This window comes from Podarcis raffonei, chromosome 5 (genome assembly GCF_027172205.1).
Source record: "Podarcis raffonei isolate rPodRaf1 chromosome 5, rPodRaf1.pri, whole genome shotgun sequence".
In the NCBI taxonomy this organism is placed as follows: domain Eukaryota; kingdom Metazoa; phylum Chordata; class Lepidosauria; order Squamata; family Lacertidae; genus Podarcis; species Podarcis raffonei.
The window spans coordinates 50,530,575-50,548,733 of record NC_070606.1 but is presented as its reverse complement, the minus strand read 5'-3'; the positions used below and the strand labels follow the sequence as shown (position 1 = coordinate 50,548,733).

At 45.6% G+C, this 18,159-nt stretch overlaps 1 protein-coding gene across 2 annotated transcripts in view; it reads right to left on the bottom strand.

Annotated features, from left to right (window-relative positions):
- Nucleotides 1-14,711, bottom strand: part of HSPA12A (heat shock protein family A (Hsp70) member 12A) — a 47,223-nt gene extending 32,512 nt beyond the window's left edge. The window contains exons 1-3 of one of the 2 annotated variants that reach the window (XM_053389088.1): nt 14,314-14,711; nt 4,907-4,992; nt 3,285-3,409 (exon numbers count right to left, since the gene is read on the bottom strand). In XM_053389088.1, the coding sequence (XP_053245063.1) occupies nt 3,285-3,409; nt 4,907-4,992; nt 14,314-14,341 (239 nt within the window). In that variant the 5' untranslated portion in view covers nt 14,342-14,711. Of the gene's footprint in view, nt 1-3,284; nt 3,413-4,906; nt 4,993-14,313 lie in introns of both variants that reach the window. The other variant, XM_053389087.1, reaches the window with a different exon arrangement.
- Nucleotides 14,712-18,159: the final 3,448 nt, after the last annotated feature.

Genomic DNA, 18,159 nt, shown 5'->3' with positions numbered 1-18,159 from the left:
CTAGTCCATAAGGATACAAATATGAGGGTGAAAATATGCAATGCCTCATGACATCATAAAGAGGAGAGGGAAGGGGCTGAGGAGGATTTGGGGGGTAGAGCAGGGTTTAAGACTTCAGTCCTTTACACCACAGTATGATAAGGAAAAGAAGAACAAATTGTGTGTAAATATTCTTAATATGCCCATTTCTTACAGAATATTATTGTTGGCATGGAACAGAAGCCCTGGGCTAGGATTATCAACTGAAGGAGTCTTGTGCCTTTAGTGCCATGTTTCATTTTTTAAAAAATGTATCTAATGCTACTGTTTTGTTCTACTGTTTTGTTATTACAGGAATATTTCCTTCAAAGCCATGTTCTGGCAGACCTAGCCTCTAACTCATAGTGATGTTTATGTAGACGAAGATAACCCTACTGGGAAATAGGGCTTTAAATGTCTGTGATCCCCAGTGAATACATATCTGTGAGCTCACCAAAAGCTGCAGTGAGCCATCCATACAGATCTCAATATATGATGGCGTGCAAAGGTTAAAAGCGAAGAAAATTCTTCCAGAAAGGATTCCACTGGTGAAAATTAGTAGCATAGCAATGCCTGTTTACGTTAGTTAGCAGAACTTTTGGACTTAACTATAGCAAGAAAGGAGAACCTAAAGGGCATGTTTTAGGCCACGGTGCTTCCGACGGTAGAATTGTTCCTCTCTTTATCCAGCTACCTTGTCACATACAGTGGTACCTCTGGTTACGAACTTAATTCGTTCCGGAGGTCCATTCGTAACCTGAAACTGTTCTTAACCTGAGGTACCACTTTAGCTAATGGGGCCTCCTGCTGCCGCCGTGTTGCCAGCTCACAATTTCTGTTCTCATCCTGGGGCAAAGTTTTTACCCCATGGTACTACTTCCAGGTTAGTGGAGTCTGTAACCCAAAGTGTTTGTAACCTGAGGTGTTTGTAACACGAGGTACCACTGTACCCACCTCTTCAGTAAAACCTTTCTGGGACCTTATGCCAAGACAGACCACTTGGTCCATCTAGCTCAGGGCTGTCTACACCAGGCATAGGCAAACTCAGCCCTCCAGATGTTTTGGGACTACAACTCCCATCATCCCTGACCACCGGTCCTGTCAGCTAGGGATGATGGGAGTTGTAGTCCCAAAAAATCTGGAGGGCCGAGTTTGCCTATGCCTGATCTACACCAAGAGTAGTCAACCTTTTTATACCTACCGCCCACTAACGCATCTTTCTTGATGGTAAAATTTCCTTACTACCCACCAGTGCTTGATGGAAGGAGGATTCAGCTTGTGCTGTAGAACCCCCTACCACCCACCTAGAATCCTGAAAAGCCCACTAGTGGGCAGTAGGGACCAGGTTGACAACCCCTGGTCTACGCTGAGGGGCAGTGACTCTCTGCAGTTTCAGTCAGGAGTCATTTCCAGCCCTACCTAGAGAGACCAGGGATTGAACCTGCAATCTTTTCCATACAAACCATGCACTCTACTACTGAGCTACAGCTGTCCCTCACCATCTCTGCACCTCTGTACTTTCCTGATTCTCCGTCACCTCTTCCCCAACCCTGAGCATCACCGCCTCATCCTTAATGCAGACTAGGAGAACACTGGAAAGGGACTTCTTCTGTTCTCTGCAGACTATTCTGCTGGTAATAAGGAAATGTTAAGCAACAGAAGAAGGATTCCGCTTTCTCTTCTGGTTCTTTGCAAGGTCATGCTCAACTGGAGGAGAGGACCCTGTGCATAGCTTTCTTAAAGGGAGGCTTTCCCTCACACAAAATATCAGATGTGGGCCCGCCAATCCAGAATGTGGTCGCAGTCGGGGTGGAGGGCAAAGGGTTAAAATTCCCCATTCCAGGGCCTTAATTTGGACTCGAGGTCCCGTGCCTGCAATTTACTTTTAAAAAGTCATTCCCACAATTGCTAGTTGCGTGAAGGGCAGCACATCTGGTACGACAATGCAGCACACTCCTACCCCACCCCCACCCCTCCCTGCAGGACCAGCCGTAGCTGGTGAATCCAGAGGACAGGAGAAAACTTTTTGACCCTGGTGGAAACAGAGTGAGACACTGCTGTCCAATCTTCGCCCTTGCATTGCCAATGGGTGCTATGGCAGAATGTCTGGGCAATGAAACAAGTTGTCTGGGAAAGTCATAAAATCTTCCCTGAAGGTGTATTCCCCCCCCCTTTTTTTTTGGGAACGGGCGAGTGAATGTGCATCTGTCAGGAATTATTTAGGTCTAACAAATCGGGCTAGCGCAGTGGAATGGATTACTGACCCTTGAATTTCCCTCCAGCTTTATGATTCCATGATTTTGGTTGGCTTCTTGATTTCTCATTTGCCTACTGTCAGTGCACAGTAAGCTTCACACTCGATTATCTGTCTGTGTGACTCACTTCATTGATTTATGCTGTTGCTGTATTAACAACTAAAGACAAGGAAGCATTTTTTAATTTTTTAAAAAAAGATCTGGAAAGGAAATATCAGAAAAAGGATCGATATACACCAGGAGGAAAAGCAGCCCATTTTTAAACTGAAAAGAGCAGGGCTATAACTTTGAGATTTCTCAAGAGCACTGCAGATAGAAATGTCATTTCCTGTACATAAATATTATATTGCAAATGATTCTAATAATGTAAATATTGTCTTTAAAATACCCTCTACACTACCAGTCATCACGCAGCTTGTATGTCACAGTTTAAATGTGAAGGCCCAGTAATGGAATTCCTTGTTTGCCTGACACCCACATCACAACCCTTGAGTTAGCCTGGATATTACATTCACCACCCCAACCTCTCAGCAGTTCCACCGCCAACCATTTGAAGACCTTCCCACAGGGTTTTCTCAAGCTAATGTTTTGAAGTGGTGAAAACAGGGGCACCTTAGACCCTAGGGTCAAATGCTGCCCTGCAGGATTCTTTATCTGGTCCACAGGCCATGGACCCTGCTAAACCACACACCTATGCCCTGGGAAATGTGATTTTCTGGCTAGAATGTGTCCTTAAACTATGGTAACTCCTCTTGCTTATCTGAATGGAGGATGGAGAGGTGTGTGTCAGTGTAAAATCCTCTGCTTTTGGCTAGAATGTTGCCTCCTGCATAATGGGTGTAAAAGTAGCCTATCTTGCCCTGCACACCGTTTCTTCTGGCCCTGCCCCACACTGGAAAGAGGTAACTGGGAGGAACGCAGCCCTTGCACAGAAAAGAGCTCCTCACCCTTGTTGTATACTCACCGGCTCTGCACTCACTATGCAAATAAGGCTGCACTGGTGACATTTACCTCATTACATGAATGCATTCTGGTTCCTTGGTGAAGCTGTAGGCGTAGCCGCTGGATGTTGTGCCAAAATCTATAGCCACAACAACAGGATAGGACTGCTCCTCTGCGTCATTTGCATCAGAGTCCTTCTGTCAAAAGAACAGAAATATATTTGCTGTTGTGTGATTTCAAAAGAAAGGGCTGCAAGCGTTACTAGCTCTATTTAAATGCCAAACACGACACTAATAATCTCCTCTGGAGGGACCGAAATTGGCAATCTCCAAATACCAGCAGGCCCCAGATGCTAGCTGGAACGGGAATTTAGCACATCACTAAGCCAATACTTAATTTTTGTGACTGTGATGCTGCCTCAGAAGAATGATGGCTGCACTCAAAATTCTTTGTACGTTCTGCAAGCTAAATGGGTCAGTCACTGATTTCAGGAAAGGGTGAGAAAAACACAACAGCAAGCTCCAGCTTGCCAATGGCATGTAGTTATTAAATCAATGTACTTTCAACGTATATGTCACCTAAGCCTAAATGGTAGCAGGTCAAATAAGGTAGCTCACTTCAAATCAGAACCTGCCATGAGTGGGGGAAATGTTTATCTTCTTTACCTCCTCCTAAGAGCCTGTAGACATTATTCAGAGAGAAGGACCTTGGAATCAGTCTTTAGGGGGTGTGATCTAGATTCTGAATGGGAGAAGGAATTGCCTTTAGGATCAGTCCCAGATGTGCCCTTACTTCTCTGGCCTACAGAGACTGTGATGCCTTTCTCTGGCTCCACCTCAGGTGCCCTAGAGGTGCCCCTGTTCTGTCGGAGCCACCAACTACTAAAGCAGGCTGGGTCCATTTAAATAAAAAGGGCTCCTTTCAGGCAAGATGAATTTTAGTCTCTCATATAAGACTTCTACTAAAAGCTCAGTCTGGGATTGGCTGCTGAAGAAACATCTGTTCTTATGGAGTCTCTAGATGGAACGAAATTTCATTTGAGAAATGAACTTTCACAGAGAAAAAAGGGCATTGAAATAATTGTGAAGTTATATACAAAGCATGAAGCATACTTCTCACTCACCATCACAATAAAAACTGTAAATGACCGTTAACTAAGCCACACAAAATGTCAAAATAGGGCTCTCTGTGGAAGATTAAGCCTGACTTTGTGAAATTTTGCAAGCTCAGAACATTCTTGGCCTTGTCATGCAACACAATCACTCAGTCTAGTACATTACCACATTGGTCTGCTATTCCAGGCCTTGATAGACTGAAGGTCAGTGCTGCTGACACAAACTATTTTCATCCTCAGCTTCAGGACAGTAGCAAAAAGGATCTATCCCAAAAGTTCTCCTCTACCTGCAGCAAACTCAACCTTTGTTTATTTATACATTTCGTACATTTACACTATTCTTTCCCTCCCAATTTTTCACCTTACAACAACCCTTTAAGGGAGTCTAGACTGAGAGACTGACTGGCCCAAGGTAACCCAGTTACTATAATGCTATCATTTTAGTCTGTAACCAACCTTGTGATTTTTTTATATGAAAGTGTGGTTTATAGATTTTTTTTAAAAAAGAAATAAAATAAACTCTTAGCCATGGATGGGGAGAAAATAATACCAGTAATATACAGGCTACATTTCTCACCGCAATGTGGGATGGGGACAGAGGTGTTATCCCTGGGTCTCCCAGACTTCTAGCTGGAGATGCATAGGCAGCTGTTGAAGCGACATCTGAAAAAAAATATGAGGAGCCTTTTAGTCAGCTGAATGTTCTTCAGAGCAGATAAACAAGTGAAAAAGACGCATGTTAGTTCATGACACCAACTTTGTCAAATGTGACAAAAACAGTCACAGAAATAAAGACATCAGTGCTATGTTACTTGTCTCTGTTATTAATGACATAATTATTTAAATTTGACAATTAAATTACATTCTTCTAATAACAAATGAACTGAAACTAATTCATTTTGACTGGTCTTCAAAGGCAGCTAAGCCCAATGATTCACAGAGTGTAATGCAAATGGCAGCAGAGATGGAAGCTCTTTCTGGAACCTTCTTAGTGCAAATGTTGCATGTTGCACCAGTGCGGTGTAGTGGTTAGAGTCCTGGACTCAGACTTTACCTTGACCTGACACTTGTCTATTTTGGAAAGGACTTGCATGCCTCATCCCTCTTTTCCAGCTCAGAGGGAGTTAAGTGGAGAAATTGGAGTTGGATCACAGGTTATCTGACTGATCTTTTATAACTGTGAAGAACCATCTTCAGGATACAGTGGTACCTCGGGTTACATACGCTTCAGGTTACAGACGCTTCAGGTTACAGACTCCGCTAACCCAGAAATAGTACCTTTGAAGAACTTTGCTTCAGGATGAGAACAGAAATCGTGCTCTGGCGGCGTGGCAGCAGCAGGAGGCCCCATTAACTAAAGTGGTGCTTCAAGTTAAGAACAGTTTCAGGTTAAGAACAGATCTCCAGAACAAATTAAGTTCTTAACCCTAGGTACCACTGTATAATAATATTTTTGTAGGTAATTTAAGAACTGCGCTGGTTGGAGAGTGGTGATGTCATGTAACCAAGATGGCAGTTCAATTTTTTCTCTCCCCAAACCCTGACAAACAAATGGCAAAAATCAACATTGTTTCACCTTGGAAAAAAAGTCCTGACTTTAAATGAAGTATATTGGATATGACTCGGGGATCCCAACTTGCAAGGAAGAGATCTGAGGAACCATTTTGAAGCTTGGAATCCCATCTTGACAGGTAACAGGGAAACTGACACATCCATGCTTAACATGGTACCAAAGAACCCTAAAGGCAGAAAACTTGATCTGGACACGATGACGGGAATTAACTCTGCTTTGACATGTAGAAAGATGGGTCTAATGCATTATTACCTCTTTGAACAGAATTGCATTGGTTTCTTACAAGACTTCTCTCCTAATATTTGGATCTAAACATGGAACGTATGATTGGATTAGATGGATATGTTTGCCACATGGTTATAGATCCCAGGTTTCTTTTACTTTCAGAAATACAAGCTGGGGCAGCTGAGATCAGAATCAGGCTGAAATAGCAGTGCATAGGGAGCGTCCATTTACCTGCTGGCCATGCTGCTAATTGCCCTGAAAAGATGTTATTTCCTGCAATGGCCTCTCCAGGGAAACAGTAATTCTGGGAGGGAATGGGGCAGGGGGGAATGGCTTGAGAGGGAAGCATCAGTCCCCTCTCCCTGCATGACACGGATTGTGAGAAGTGACACAGCTGCTATTTCTAAAAGGAAAAAATTGCCCAGATAGGCAACAATGTGGCAATCCTGTATTTCTTTTGGCACATATCATACATTGCAAAGCCACACGCGATTGCACATGACTCATTTCATGGACTATGATGCATTGATGCTCCGACTATGACAATTTCACAAATATTGAAACCTGTGTGATGATGTTTGCCATGTGCCTGTTACTACTTTATTTTTAACACCTCACAAGAAGGAAGAGGTTGATTTGTATTCCAGTGTAGCTTAATTTAGCTAATATTGCACCTTTTTTCTCTGGGGTTTCCATGGACACCACAGAGGAGCACACATCCTGTAATCAAAACAGTGGGGGGTACTGCTTAAAGCTTGCTCTGCCATAAGAGGCTTTTGCATCCAAGAAACAAGCTGCCACGACAGCATTTCCCCTTTCCCTCCTTTTGCCTCATCAAGTCCTCAGTAGCCTGGACAGTGAAATCTAAAGGTCATTATTTATTTGGGAGTTTTCATATATGTTCAAAAAAACATTTAGTTTCTTCCACTGCATCAATGCAGTCAGGCTGATCTTAACAAAACCGTATTTCTTCATCTTATTTTTATGGCATTCTTCATTTGCAGAGCTTTGAAACTTGCTTCCTAGAAGCAATCTCAGGATTGTTGTCATCCAGGTTGGAGATCCGATGTACAGTTGGAAAAAAGCAAGTCCCACTGAATAAATGTGGGGGTTAGAATAACCCTGTATAGGTTCACATGGTTAAATCTCCTGCTCCTTCTGTGCAAAGATGATGGCGCACAGCAATGTGAACACAAAGCAGAAAGGACCACTTCAGCCCATGGCTGAATGTCATGTAGAAAGCCTCCTCAGATATTCCACCATCTTCTAAGACAAGAACAGGGAATGTTGGTGTTGTTGAACTCCAACTCACATTAGCCCCAGTCACCATGGGCCACTGCTCTGGGATGATGGGAGCTATAATCCAGAAAAATCTGAAAGACCAATGGCACCCCATCCCTGCTATAAGAACTACCCACTCTTTGTGGCTATTCCATCATCCTGTAAGAAGTGAAGACCAATGTTGCCCTCCAGAACATGAATGATCCATCCTACTTTCTTACAGATGCAAGCTCAGAAGCTGGAGATCCTCTGCAGCTGCTGGCACCCGCAGTGCTCTTTCATTTTAGGGATTTAAAAGTCACAAATTGCTGCTAAAGCAACTTGCATTGGGTTTGTTCTTAGTCTTTAATCCCCCTTTCCTCCTAATTTTTATAGCACTACCTGTATCATCAGAACTGCTGCATCATGAACAATGGCAGAACTATTTGCTTGTGTCATTCCAAAATGAGAGGGGGAAATGCTTCTACATACTGTTGGGAATAGTAAATGTTATGAGCAGACCATCTTTGTCAGGAAAACCGCATGAACAGATCTTACCCAGAGAAATAGCTCAAAACCACAAACTCCAATTGGATGAAAGCTTCGGAAAAATAGTCACACTTGAAAACAGAGGTCAATAAAGACACTTTACAGCACAATCCTATACAGTGGTACCTCTGGTTATGAACTTAATTTGTTCTGGAGGTCCGTTCTTAACCTGAAACCGTTCTTAACCTGAGGTACCACTTTAGCTAATGGGGCCTCCTGCTGCCACCGCCACATGATTTCTGTTCTCATCCTGAGGTAAAGTTCTTCACCCGAGGTACTACTTCCGGGTTAGTGGAGTCTGTAATCCGAACTGTTTGTAACCTGAGGTACCACTGTATATGTATGTCTACTGAGAAATATAACCTACTAAGTTCAATCAGGCTTTCTCCCAGTAAGTGTATACAGTACAGGATTACAACTTCAGAGAAGAGATGGTGGCTTTAAAGATGCAATTCTATGCATACTTCCCTGGGAATAAGCCCCATGGAACACATTGAGAGTTCCTTCTGAGTAAGCATGCAAAGGCTCAGCCTGCAAAAGTGTTACAATGCTTCCTAATGGTAATTGCTGTAACTGCCGCCCTAGATTTAGATGCCCCTAGGGTGAAATGTGCTTTCCATACCAATGCAACTTGAATCAGCCTTTTTTGGACTGTCTTCGTAGTGATTTGGGAGATTCCTTGAATAAAGAAGGGGCATCTCTACTCTCTTAATTGGATTGCCCCAGTTCAGAACCTGACCACTTCAATCTGCAGGACCTGCACTTTTACAAGTGCCATATAATGTCCTGAAAAGATGGTGGCACTGTGGGTGGATCAGGTTCCTAGTCCAGGGAGTCTTTCCCCTTCAGTAATTGAGAAGTGGGCGACCTCAACCACCTGTCAAAGTGGTCTGCTGGGCTTGGGAGGGGTCTGGATCCAACCCACCAGTCAGATCCAGTTCCTCACCCCTGCACTAGAAGCACCCATTGCAGGCACGGGGTGCATTGATGCCATCAACCTATGCTGCCACAGCTGCCTCTGCCTCCCTTGCAACACTCTCACAGCAAGAACATGGGCATTTCTCCCTTTAGATGCTCCTAAGCAGTGGTGGCCCCATATTTCCTTTCTGCCCATTGCACCAGTTATTATCAATTGTTATTACCAGTTATGGATAATTATCTAGCATGCTCTTGAAAGTAAGCCCCACCAAATTATGTAGTACTTAATTCCTGGAGATTTGAATAGGATTGATTAGATGTACACAGACCAAATAAGGAATAAAGCTTTGTTAATAAAGCACTGTAGTTCTACTGGGTCTTAAATGAAAAGGTTTTGGTTCCTTTCAAACCTTTCTTTGTAAAAGCATTTAATTAAATGTAATAAACAATGATTCACTTCATACAGTGTCAATTTCATAATCATACAGATATGCATTATGAGACTGGATGTGCAAATGCAAGGTCTATGCTTGAGTACTGGAATACTTCTGTTGCAGCCTTAGGATAGAGGAACTCTATGCTACGTTCTAGCTCAGGGATGTTTTGTTGACATATCCAGGGCAAATGCTAGAACAGCATCTCTTCCAGCTGTGCCTCACTTGCTTCCAGTGGTGGACATTGTGCTGGGCCATCACCGTCATCTGGTCCGTCACAGCTGCTGTTTACCATGGGGGGGGGGCAAGGTGAGCACAGTGCAAATTCACTGGCAGGAGCTTCAGATTGGATCCACAGGTGCGTTTGGACACCAACCTTTCCCCTCTCCCAGGCAGTAAGCAACAGCGATGCCACCAGGTGTCAGGGGATAGCAGCATCCTACCCACCCACCCACTACTGTTTCATACTACCAATTCCCCATGCCACTTCCACCCCTTAATCTGTTGCTGAACTCCAGCTCCCATTACCCCTGCCCATTGGCCATACTTGCTGGGGCTGATGGGAGTTGTAGTTCAGCAACGTTGGGAGGGCCAAAGGTTGCTCTTAGTCCTGCTGCAAGTTCTGATAGGATCTCACCAGGGCCTTCTATCCTAGTTCCCAGTGGAAAGGGGTTCCCCAAGAGTGGCCCACAAGCAGTAATTCAAGCTTATATTTAGACTCTGGGGAAATAATGGGAAGGGAGCTTTATCTGTGGATGAGATCCTGCCCCTAAGTCTTTGACACCACAGTTAATAGCAATGGAACTGACGGCCTATTGGAACAGAGGTGCTATTTCTCACAGGAAGTTCTGCCACTTTGTTCCAGCCGGAGAGCATCTTCTCCCATCACCCAGCAGGGCTCCTGTGCTTGGAAGCAGGAAAGGGGAAACTGTGGCCCTCCAAATGTTGTTAGGCTCCAACTCCCATCAGCCCCTGCCAGTAGACACAACGATCAGGGAAGATGGGCACCTTAATCTAACAACAGCTGCTGGGCAACAAGTTCCCCCACTCTGACTTTACAAAAAACAATTCAAAGTTTCTGCAAGCCACTAATTGCTTTTTTCACTTGTACAAGGCAAACTCCTTTTCTGTGCTGTGACTTCAGAGAGCCACTGCAGCTGATGTCCTTGAATCTCACTCCCACAGAAGACCACCCAATAAGCATCGCACAACACTTTCCAGTGTTTCTGGAGAAGGCAGACCAAACAGGTTTTCCCTAGGTTTCTTTGGTTTGTTTGTCTTTTTTTTTTTACAGTCTGGACCTCTGTATTTGTAAGTGCTATGTTTCAGCTAAAAGATCTGCTAAACAGACACCATTCAAACCAAATGTATTGCACTTCTTTGGGTTGGTGGTATCTAAAGCTACAGGGGATCAACTCTGTTCTCTGTCTGAGGCTTATGCTCAAAAGACCGCAGTGCTGTAGGACCTGGAACCATAAAAATAATTAATAGCAGATGCCTGCTGCAATCTTTTACTGCTTGAGTTTGATTTAGGCAGTTTTGTCTTCGTAGCAAAGTTTTTACTACAATCAAATTTCATCACCATTAGTTCTGCCATGTAACAGTTTCACAATGCAACATCATTATTTACATTTTTAAAAAACAACAACACTGTTGTTCACTACGTATATCAGTGAATAAACCAGATGTCAGCATTGCATGTATGACAAATGGGTACTCTACTGAATCACATTCTTGAATACCATAGAAGCCTTCCTACTTGGCTTTCTTTTAGTATCAGTTTATACTAGATTCAATCATCATGTGGGGGGAAATATGTGACATCCATCATATGACAGCTGAGTAAACCAGCTTTTCCACTTTTCTCATTTCTCCAGTGCCATTTCTCTCTAATGCTGTGAACATGTTCAGCCAAAAAAGAGCAATTTCCAAATTGATATTTGGGAAACAGATTTAAAAGAGCAACACTCTTTTAAATTTGCGGGAAGTAAATAGATATTATTAGCTTCCAGCACTCTTCACTATCAGCAAATAAAAACCAACTATCTTAAAGATTGTCCCCCGCCTCTACTTTTCACAATTCCACTTTCCATAAATGATGTCCTTTCCTCCCTGCTTCAGGTGCCCTGCATTTAAATAACTTGATTATGCACCACTTCCTTGCAGGCTGCATACAGATGAAGCGGCTCTTAGATATTTAAGCCTCTCCTTAAACTGTCACCACAATGTAAACGGGTACAAATTTAAGGACTCAAAGACAAAGGATTTCCCATTTTCTATGAAACTCACAAAAACAAAGCAAATTAACACAGGTTAAAGCATCACTATTACCTGCTTGTGTTTTATTAGTCCAGCTAGCCCATCAGCTACATCAGACATCAAGAAGCACTGGTTTCTTCTGAGAAACCCTCAAGTAGCCCACAATTCTTCACCAGCCATACCTACACCACAGAATCTTGAGAGAACAGGGCCAGGCCTAGGGTTGTGCAATTGCCCATTATGTCCACCCCCATTTTAGTCCCTTCTCCTTGATCTATTAAATAATATCCATATACTACTTAATTATTTGCACTTCTCAGTGGTGTACAGCCCATGGGAAATGGGACAATTAAAACAATAAACCTTTATTGTAAGATGCCTGCTGGAACAAGAAAGTCTTAGTCATGCACCTGAAATTTGACAACCAAGAGGTCTATCTAATCTCAATCTGAAGGGGGCTCCACAAACTGGGGACCACCTCATTGAACGCCCTGCTTCCAAGCAGTTACAAGCTGTGCATCTGAGCCATGGTCCCCCATGGTCCCTCAGTGATGGGGCTGGGACATGAGGGGCCAGGTAGGCAGATAGAGCAAGCGAAAGGGGGCGCAATACGCATAACCCCTTAGAAAGGAATGTACACCACCAACCATATGCAAGTTGCAAAGTGACATTTTCACCTGGAAATTATACTAGCCGAATTGCCGTTTGGACCAGTGTTGAAAAAAATGGAGCTGAAATAATACTAAGTGGTGGCGTATGCTCTACTAGGTTTAGATTAGGGAAACCTGTGGCCCTCCAGATGCAGGCCGTCCATGCAGGCTGGGCTGAAGGGAGCTGCAATCATAGAATTGTACAGTTGGAAGGGACCCCAGTGGTCATCTAGTTCAGCCTCCTGCAATGCAGGAATCTTGTGCCCAACATGACTCTGAGATTAAGAGTCTCACGCTCTACCCACTGAGCTATCTACAACATCAGGTGGGTCACAGCTTCCGCCCGCCCACCCACACTGTGGAAATGCAAGGCGGAGCACCCAATGGATCCATCCTATGGGTGCCCCCTTGCGGACCAGCTCTTTGTAACCCCACAGAGGCTGCGCAAAGTGCAGTGTCACTGTGCTGAATGGCATGCCATCTTATAAGTAAGGAATAAGTGAGGACTAGGGGGAAAGCAGGGCCCAGCAGTGAAGGAGAAAGAACCGGCCACTGCAGCTAAGAGAGGCTGTCAGCGATTTGGGTGGTGCAACTCTAGTGTCCGAATCCCAAAAAGGAAAGAAAGCCTGCAAAATGAACCGCTGGAAGAATGAGGTTTCCCACCCATCCACTTCCAATCCCTGTTCACCGTGATCTCAGTCGCTTCTGTCTGCTCCCTCACATATCCTTCCTGAATCCTGAGAATTAGAAGCCCCTCCCGCTTTTTTTTTTTTCCTGGAAAAGATCCGCAAGAGGCAGAGGAGCAAGGAGGGAGCTGGCCATCGCAGCTTCTGGGAAATTTTCGCTGCACTGCCAGCCTGGGCGATCTCTGGCCCAGTGCCCCGCCCAGCCGCAGAGCACATGCGGAGAGATGGGGCGCACCCCCTCCCTGCAGCCTGGCCGGAGAGAGAGAGAGAGAAACGCCGCGGAGGCGGGGGACGTGCCCGCCTCGGATTCCTCCGCATTGTTTTTTCACCTGGATCCTATAGCCGGCCGCTTCGCCTCCCCATCTGGCGCAGTCGGTTCCCCCCGAAGCCCCACGTGACGGCAGGCCGGCTTTTGCAGAAACGGGGCGGAGGCACTTTGCAAGTATAGTAACTCCTGCTCTCTTCTGGGAGCGCAATTTGCAAGGAAGAGAAGTGGGGCTGGGTGGGGGAACTAAGCGTGGGAGTAGGGAGGAAAAGCACCTCTCCAAAAAATCATTATTAGCCTCAGGGCATCCCCCCCCCCACCGCCCAAGATCACCTCCTCAAGGATCTTGCCCCCGCCCACTTCCTACTGGCTAGACGGTCCCGGAGGCTCAGGATGGTGGAGTCAAGTCATGGGCTGCTAACTGGACTACGCGCAGCAGCCGCGCAAATATAAAAGGCTGCTTGCGACCATCCTCTGCCTTACGTGCGCCGCGCTGCAAATTCATAGGTAGGTGTTGATTACTGTGCAAGGTCTGCTCACGAATGACGGGAACTCCTGCCTTAAGGATGCCTTTTGCGCACAAGCAAATCCTAAAGCAACATTTACACGCCGACCCCTGTAGTATGCTCCTTCCTGCCGCCATATGACTCGTACACAAAACGTTGCCACATCCCACGTGTGCATAAACTCATGCATGCATGCATGTGGGTGCATTGCGTTTTCTGCACATACCCTCCAGATATGCAGCTCAGTCTGCTGACACGGCGGCGTCCAAGCCATACCTGCCTCTGGGAGGGACTGCGCATCCATTACCCAGAGACTCGGCTTCATTTCTGAATCTAGACGGTCTCATGCAAGAACCACCCAAGATCCAGCGCTATTGATAGTTTCCTTGATGGGGCGGAGAGAAACCGCGACGCCGGCATCCGGCTCCCACGATGTAGCCGGGGGTCGATCGCGGCCCTCAGCCCCCCTCCTGCCTCCCGCCCGCTCCCTCGTACCCCACGAGCCCAGACCCGCAGCGCCTTCCCAGCTGGGGCTCCCCCCCCCCCCCGCATCGCCTACGACGCGCATTTTGGAGAGGTGCGCTTTTCCCGAAGGCAAGCCCCCTCCACGCGAGGCGCGCTGCCCCCGCCTGCCCACCCTCCCCGCAAGCCCCCATTACCTGCCGTGACGCCTTCCGTCCCCGCCATGGCTGGAGGCGTTCACTGCGCCCTCGGCTCCGTCCTTCAGCCTCGCCAGGCGCGTTCAGCCGCCAGGGACCGAGCTCGTCGCTCGCTTCACTCGGCAGCCGGAGCCATTGGGAGCGCGGGCGAGGTGGCTGTGCTGCAGTCGCTCCCTTCCCAGTTCTGCAGGCGAGCGGCGACGCCAAGGCTTCTTTCTGCTCGCGTCCTTCTCCTTCCTCCTCCTCCTTCCCCACCCACGGCTGGCTGTGTAGACAGCCAAAGGGACGGGCTTAGCGTTTGACCCCTGTGTCTATGTCTCTTTCTCTGCGTGTGTGTTCACCAGCCTTTTCTTCCCTGCTGCAAGGCTCTGGCTGCTCGGATTTCTGCAGAGCCCCTCCCCTTGGAAGTGAGCGGCCTGTCCCCCCTCCCCTTTGCCACCCCACCTCACGCACCGGCGCGGGAGGGAATCGTGGCAGCAAGTGACAAAGGAGATCTCCAAGGAATAGGCTTGGACGAGCCCAAACCAGAATGCTGCTGTTGCCTTAAAAGAATAAAAAATAAGTAACACTTCTTAATTCCAAAGGTTGTCCCTTGGGCTTTTATTTATTTAAATCGCAGCTACAATTAGGATCCCTGTACCTAATGCATCTGACCACTTAAGGCATCTTTCAGACACATTGGTATCTCCATGCATCTGCCAGACGTGAACCGGTTCCAGTCTGCGGGCTTCCTCACATGATCATGGAAGGTGCATCAGAAAGTGTCTTGGAGCCACTGCGGAAAACTGACATAAGAGGGGATGCAGTGTCCATGGCGAGATGTCCCATTGGCCCACCAGGGATGAGATATAGGCTTGTCATGTGGATGGAGAGGCAGCAAAAAATCTGCTTGCTGCTGTTCATTAAATGGATGTGCACTCCTATGCAGTTATACGCACTGAAGCGGTGTGCAGGGTTGAGAGAATTAAGAACAAATAAAACATAAATGGTGGTGGTGACCGTGGTGGTGACCGTCTTGGTTTCGGGTGTAACGTTGCTGGTTATGAGTTATGAGTTATGAGTTATGTCCTGAAGACTTTGCATTCCGCATAGTGTAACAGCGATGGAAGTGCTCTCATGCATCATTTCCTAGGCTAAAAAAATACTTTGCGTTAAAAGCCAACACACCACATCCTTGCAATGGAAAAATGCATCTTTATTGTGCAAAGGTGTCTTGCTAACAGCTTAACACAACTCTTAGAAGGAGAGCTTCCCACAGTTAAGGGGCAAATGACAGGGTTCTTGCATCTTACAATGTCTTGTGATCATGTTGTTGTTTTTATATAAAAAATACTGCTTTTCACAGAGATACTGTAGGATCAAATACAGTAGACAAGGAATCACTGGGGGGGAGAGATATTAGGATCCAGTACATGCTTGGTAGGCAAAGCTGTTTATTTGTCATAAATGTTTGCATTCAGAAAAGATAGTTTCATGGATAGGAGGTTACATCTCTGGGGGGAAAAATCTGTATGTTTCCTGAAAACAGCATTTGGGAAAATGAGTCCCAACTGTGCCAAACTGGCATTTTTATTTTTATTTTAGACAATGAAAAATCTCTCAGAGGGCCATAAAAGGCTTTACTAGAACCTAGCATATGATCTTTACATAACAAAAGAAAGATACATTTGTTTTATCTGCTTGTCCTTTTCATAATCGGCATCAGGGGACAACCAGTGGGACAGAAGCTCACAGTGCTTGCTTGGAGCAGACAAAATTGTTGGAAAACTGAAAGCTCTGTCCTTAAAAACACACACACAAAAACTCCACAAAAAACAGCATTTTAAAAGGGGGCCGACTGTTGGCGAGGGGTATCTGCAAATGCTCAGAAGGAGATTCTCTCTGAATTAACCTCAGAGGTTTTATATTTCCAAAAACTGAAGATTATCACAGCATCCCTAGGTGTAAACTGAAAGTTGCATAGCACCTTGGGGAGTCCATTGAAGCCAGTGTTGTGTCTTCAGACTACAGCTCCCATCACCCCTCACAATTGGTTATGCTGGCAGAGGCTGATGGGAGTTTGAGTCCAGAAAACATCTACCTCCCCCTCTCCTTCAGTGAACCCTGCCGCTGAAAACATGGCCTTGGGTCAAGTTAAGCCCTGGGAACAACCCTAGCACAAAAGGCTGAAGAGACAAATTTATAGGACAGGAGGCAGAATTGTGAAACGTCTGCACAAATTGTTTATATAAAAAAGCTTTGGAAATATTTATGTGTTGAACATCAGTGGTCATAAAGGATTTCAGCCTCAGCATTTAAATTAGGCATCAGCTGCTCTGGCAATGGAGACCCTGCAATTCATCATTATGAGAGAAATTCCCAGGGAGATAAGGACAGCAGGCTGTGGAGCTCTGGGTTCCCTTCTCCTCCCCTTCGATACCACACAGCAGGGAATAACATCTGGCCTTTAGCCTGCCACAGTTATATATTTAGAATCTGATGGCAAACTCATAGGAAACAGGAAACCAGACAACTTTCATTTCATGTTACAGTTTCCTAACAGCAAAAATAAAAAATTAACAGACCCCTGGATACATATTACATTGTTGGCTTTAATATTAGATATTTGAGAACACCAACAATAAATGTAATAGGAAGTACAACACAGAGACAGGCATCCTTCCCCCCCCCCACTTGAAACAACCCAAATAGCCACATTAAAATGGAATTTGTTGGATAGAGCCATCTTTCTGAATGTCAAGCACACAACAGTATTAATCTGATTCAAGTCAGGTTTCCTAAGTTACAAGCCTGATTGTAGGTGTTGTGAATAAGGCAAGAGGCGTATGGTTGCATGTGTGTTGCAAGTGGGTACAGAAATAAAACATTGTTCTTGGAAGCTTAGCAACTTACTTTTTTTAAGAAGGTATTTATGAAACTAACAGTGATTGGGTTTGTTTGACTTAGCAAATATGGGGAAAGGGCAACTGAATAAAACTCAGGAAGTTAAGTTGAAAATTTTGCAGAAAATACAGACAAGTCGTTGGCTCCAGAAATTTTCTCCTCTGGCATCAGTGCTTAATGACATAGCCTTTCAGGGACTGAGAGAAGCTCTCAGACAAGACATTGTGCTGACTTTGTAGATATATAGTAGTATAGCAATATTGTACCTACCTCTGTGTTTTGAGCACAGTCCCTGTAAGCAATCTTTCTTGGAGTACTACCAGTTTTGTCCTGGTGTGTCCAGAAACAACAAGATAGATATCTGAGCCCCAGAAATCTACCAGTGTGTGAATTATAGACTCCAAGTCAGAGACTTTAAGGTCCTCCACTCCTTGGGGATGGAGTTGAGCCTAGGAGAGGTAGTCAGTTCCATGAGAAGCCCAGAAGAGCTTAGGTAAAGGTAAAGGGACCCCAGACTGTTAAGTCCAGTTGCGAACGACTCTGGGTTTGCGGCACTCATCTCGCTTTACTGGCCAAGGGAGCCAGCGTACAGCTTCTGGGTCATGTGGCCAGCATGACTAAGCTGCTTCTGGCGAAGCAGAGCAGCGCACGGAAACACCGTTTACCTTCCCGCCAGAGCGGTACCTATTTATCTACTTGCACTTTGACGTGCTTTCGAACTGCTAGGTTGGCAGGAGCTGGGACCTAACAGGAGCTCACCCCATCGCAGGGATTCAAACCACAGACCTTCTGATCAGCAAGCCCTAGGCTCTGTAGTTTAGACCACAGCCCCACCTGCATTTAGAGCTTAGCTGAGCTCTAAACATTATTTGAACAGGTGCTCTGCCTGGAGCTATCCAAGGTCCTGCAATTCTAGCCTGATGCTATCTGGCTGATAAGCCTCCCTCAGGTATCCATCAGGTC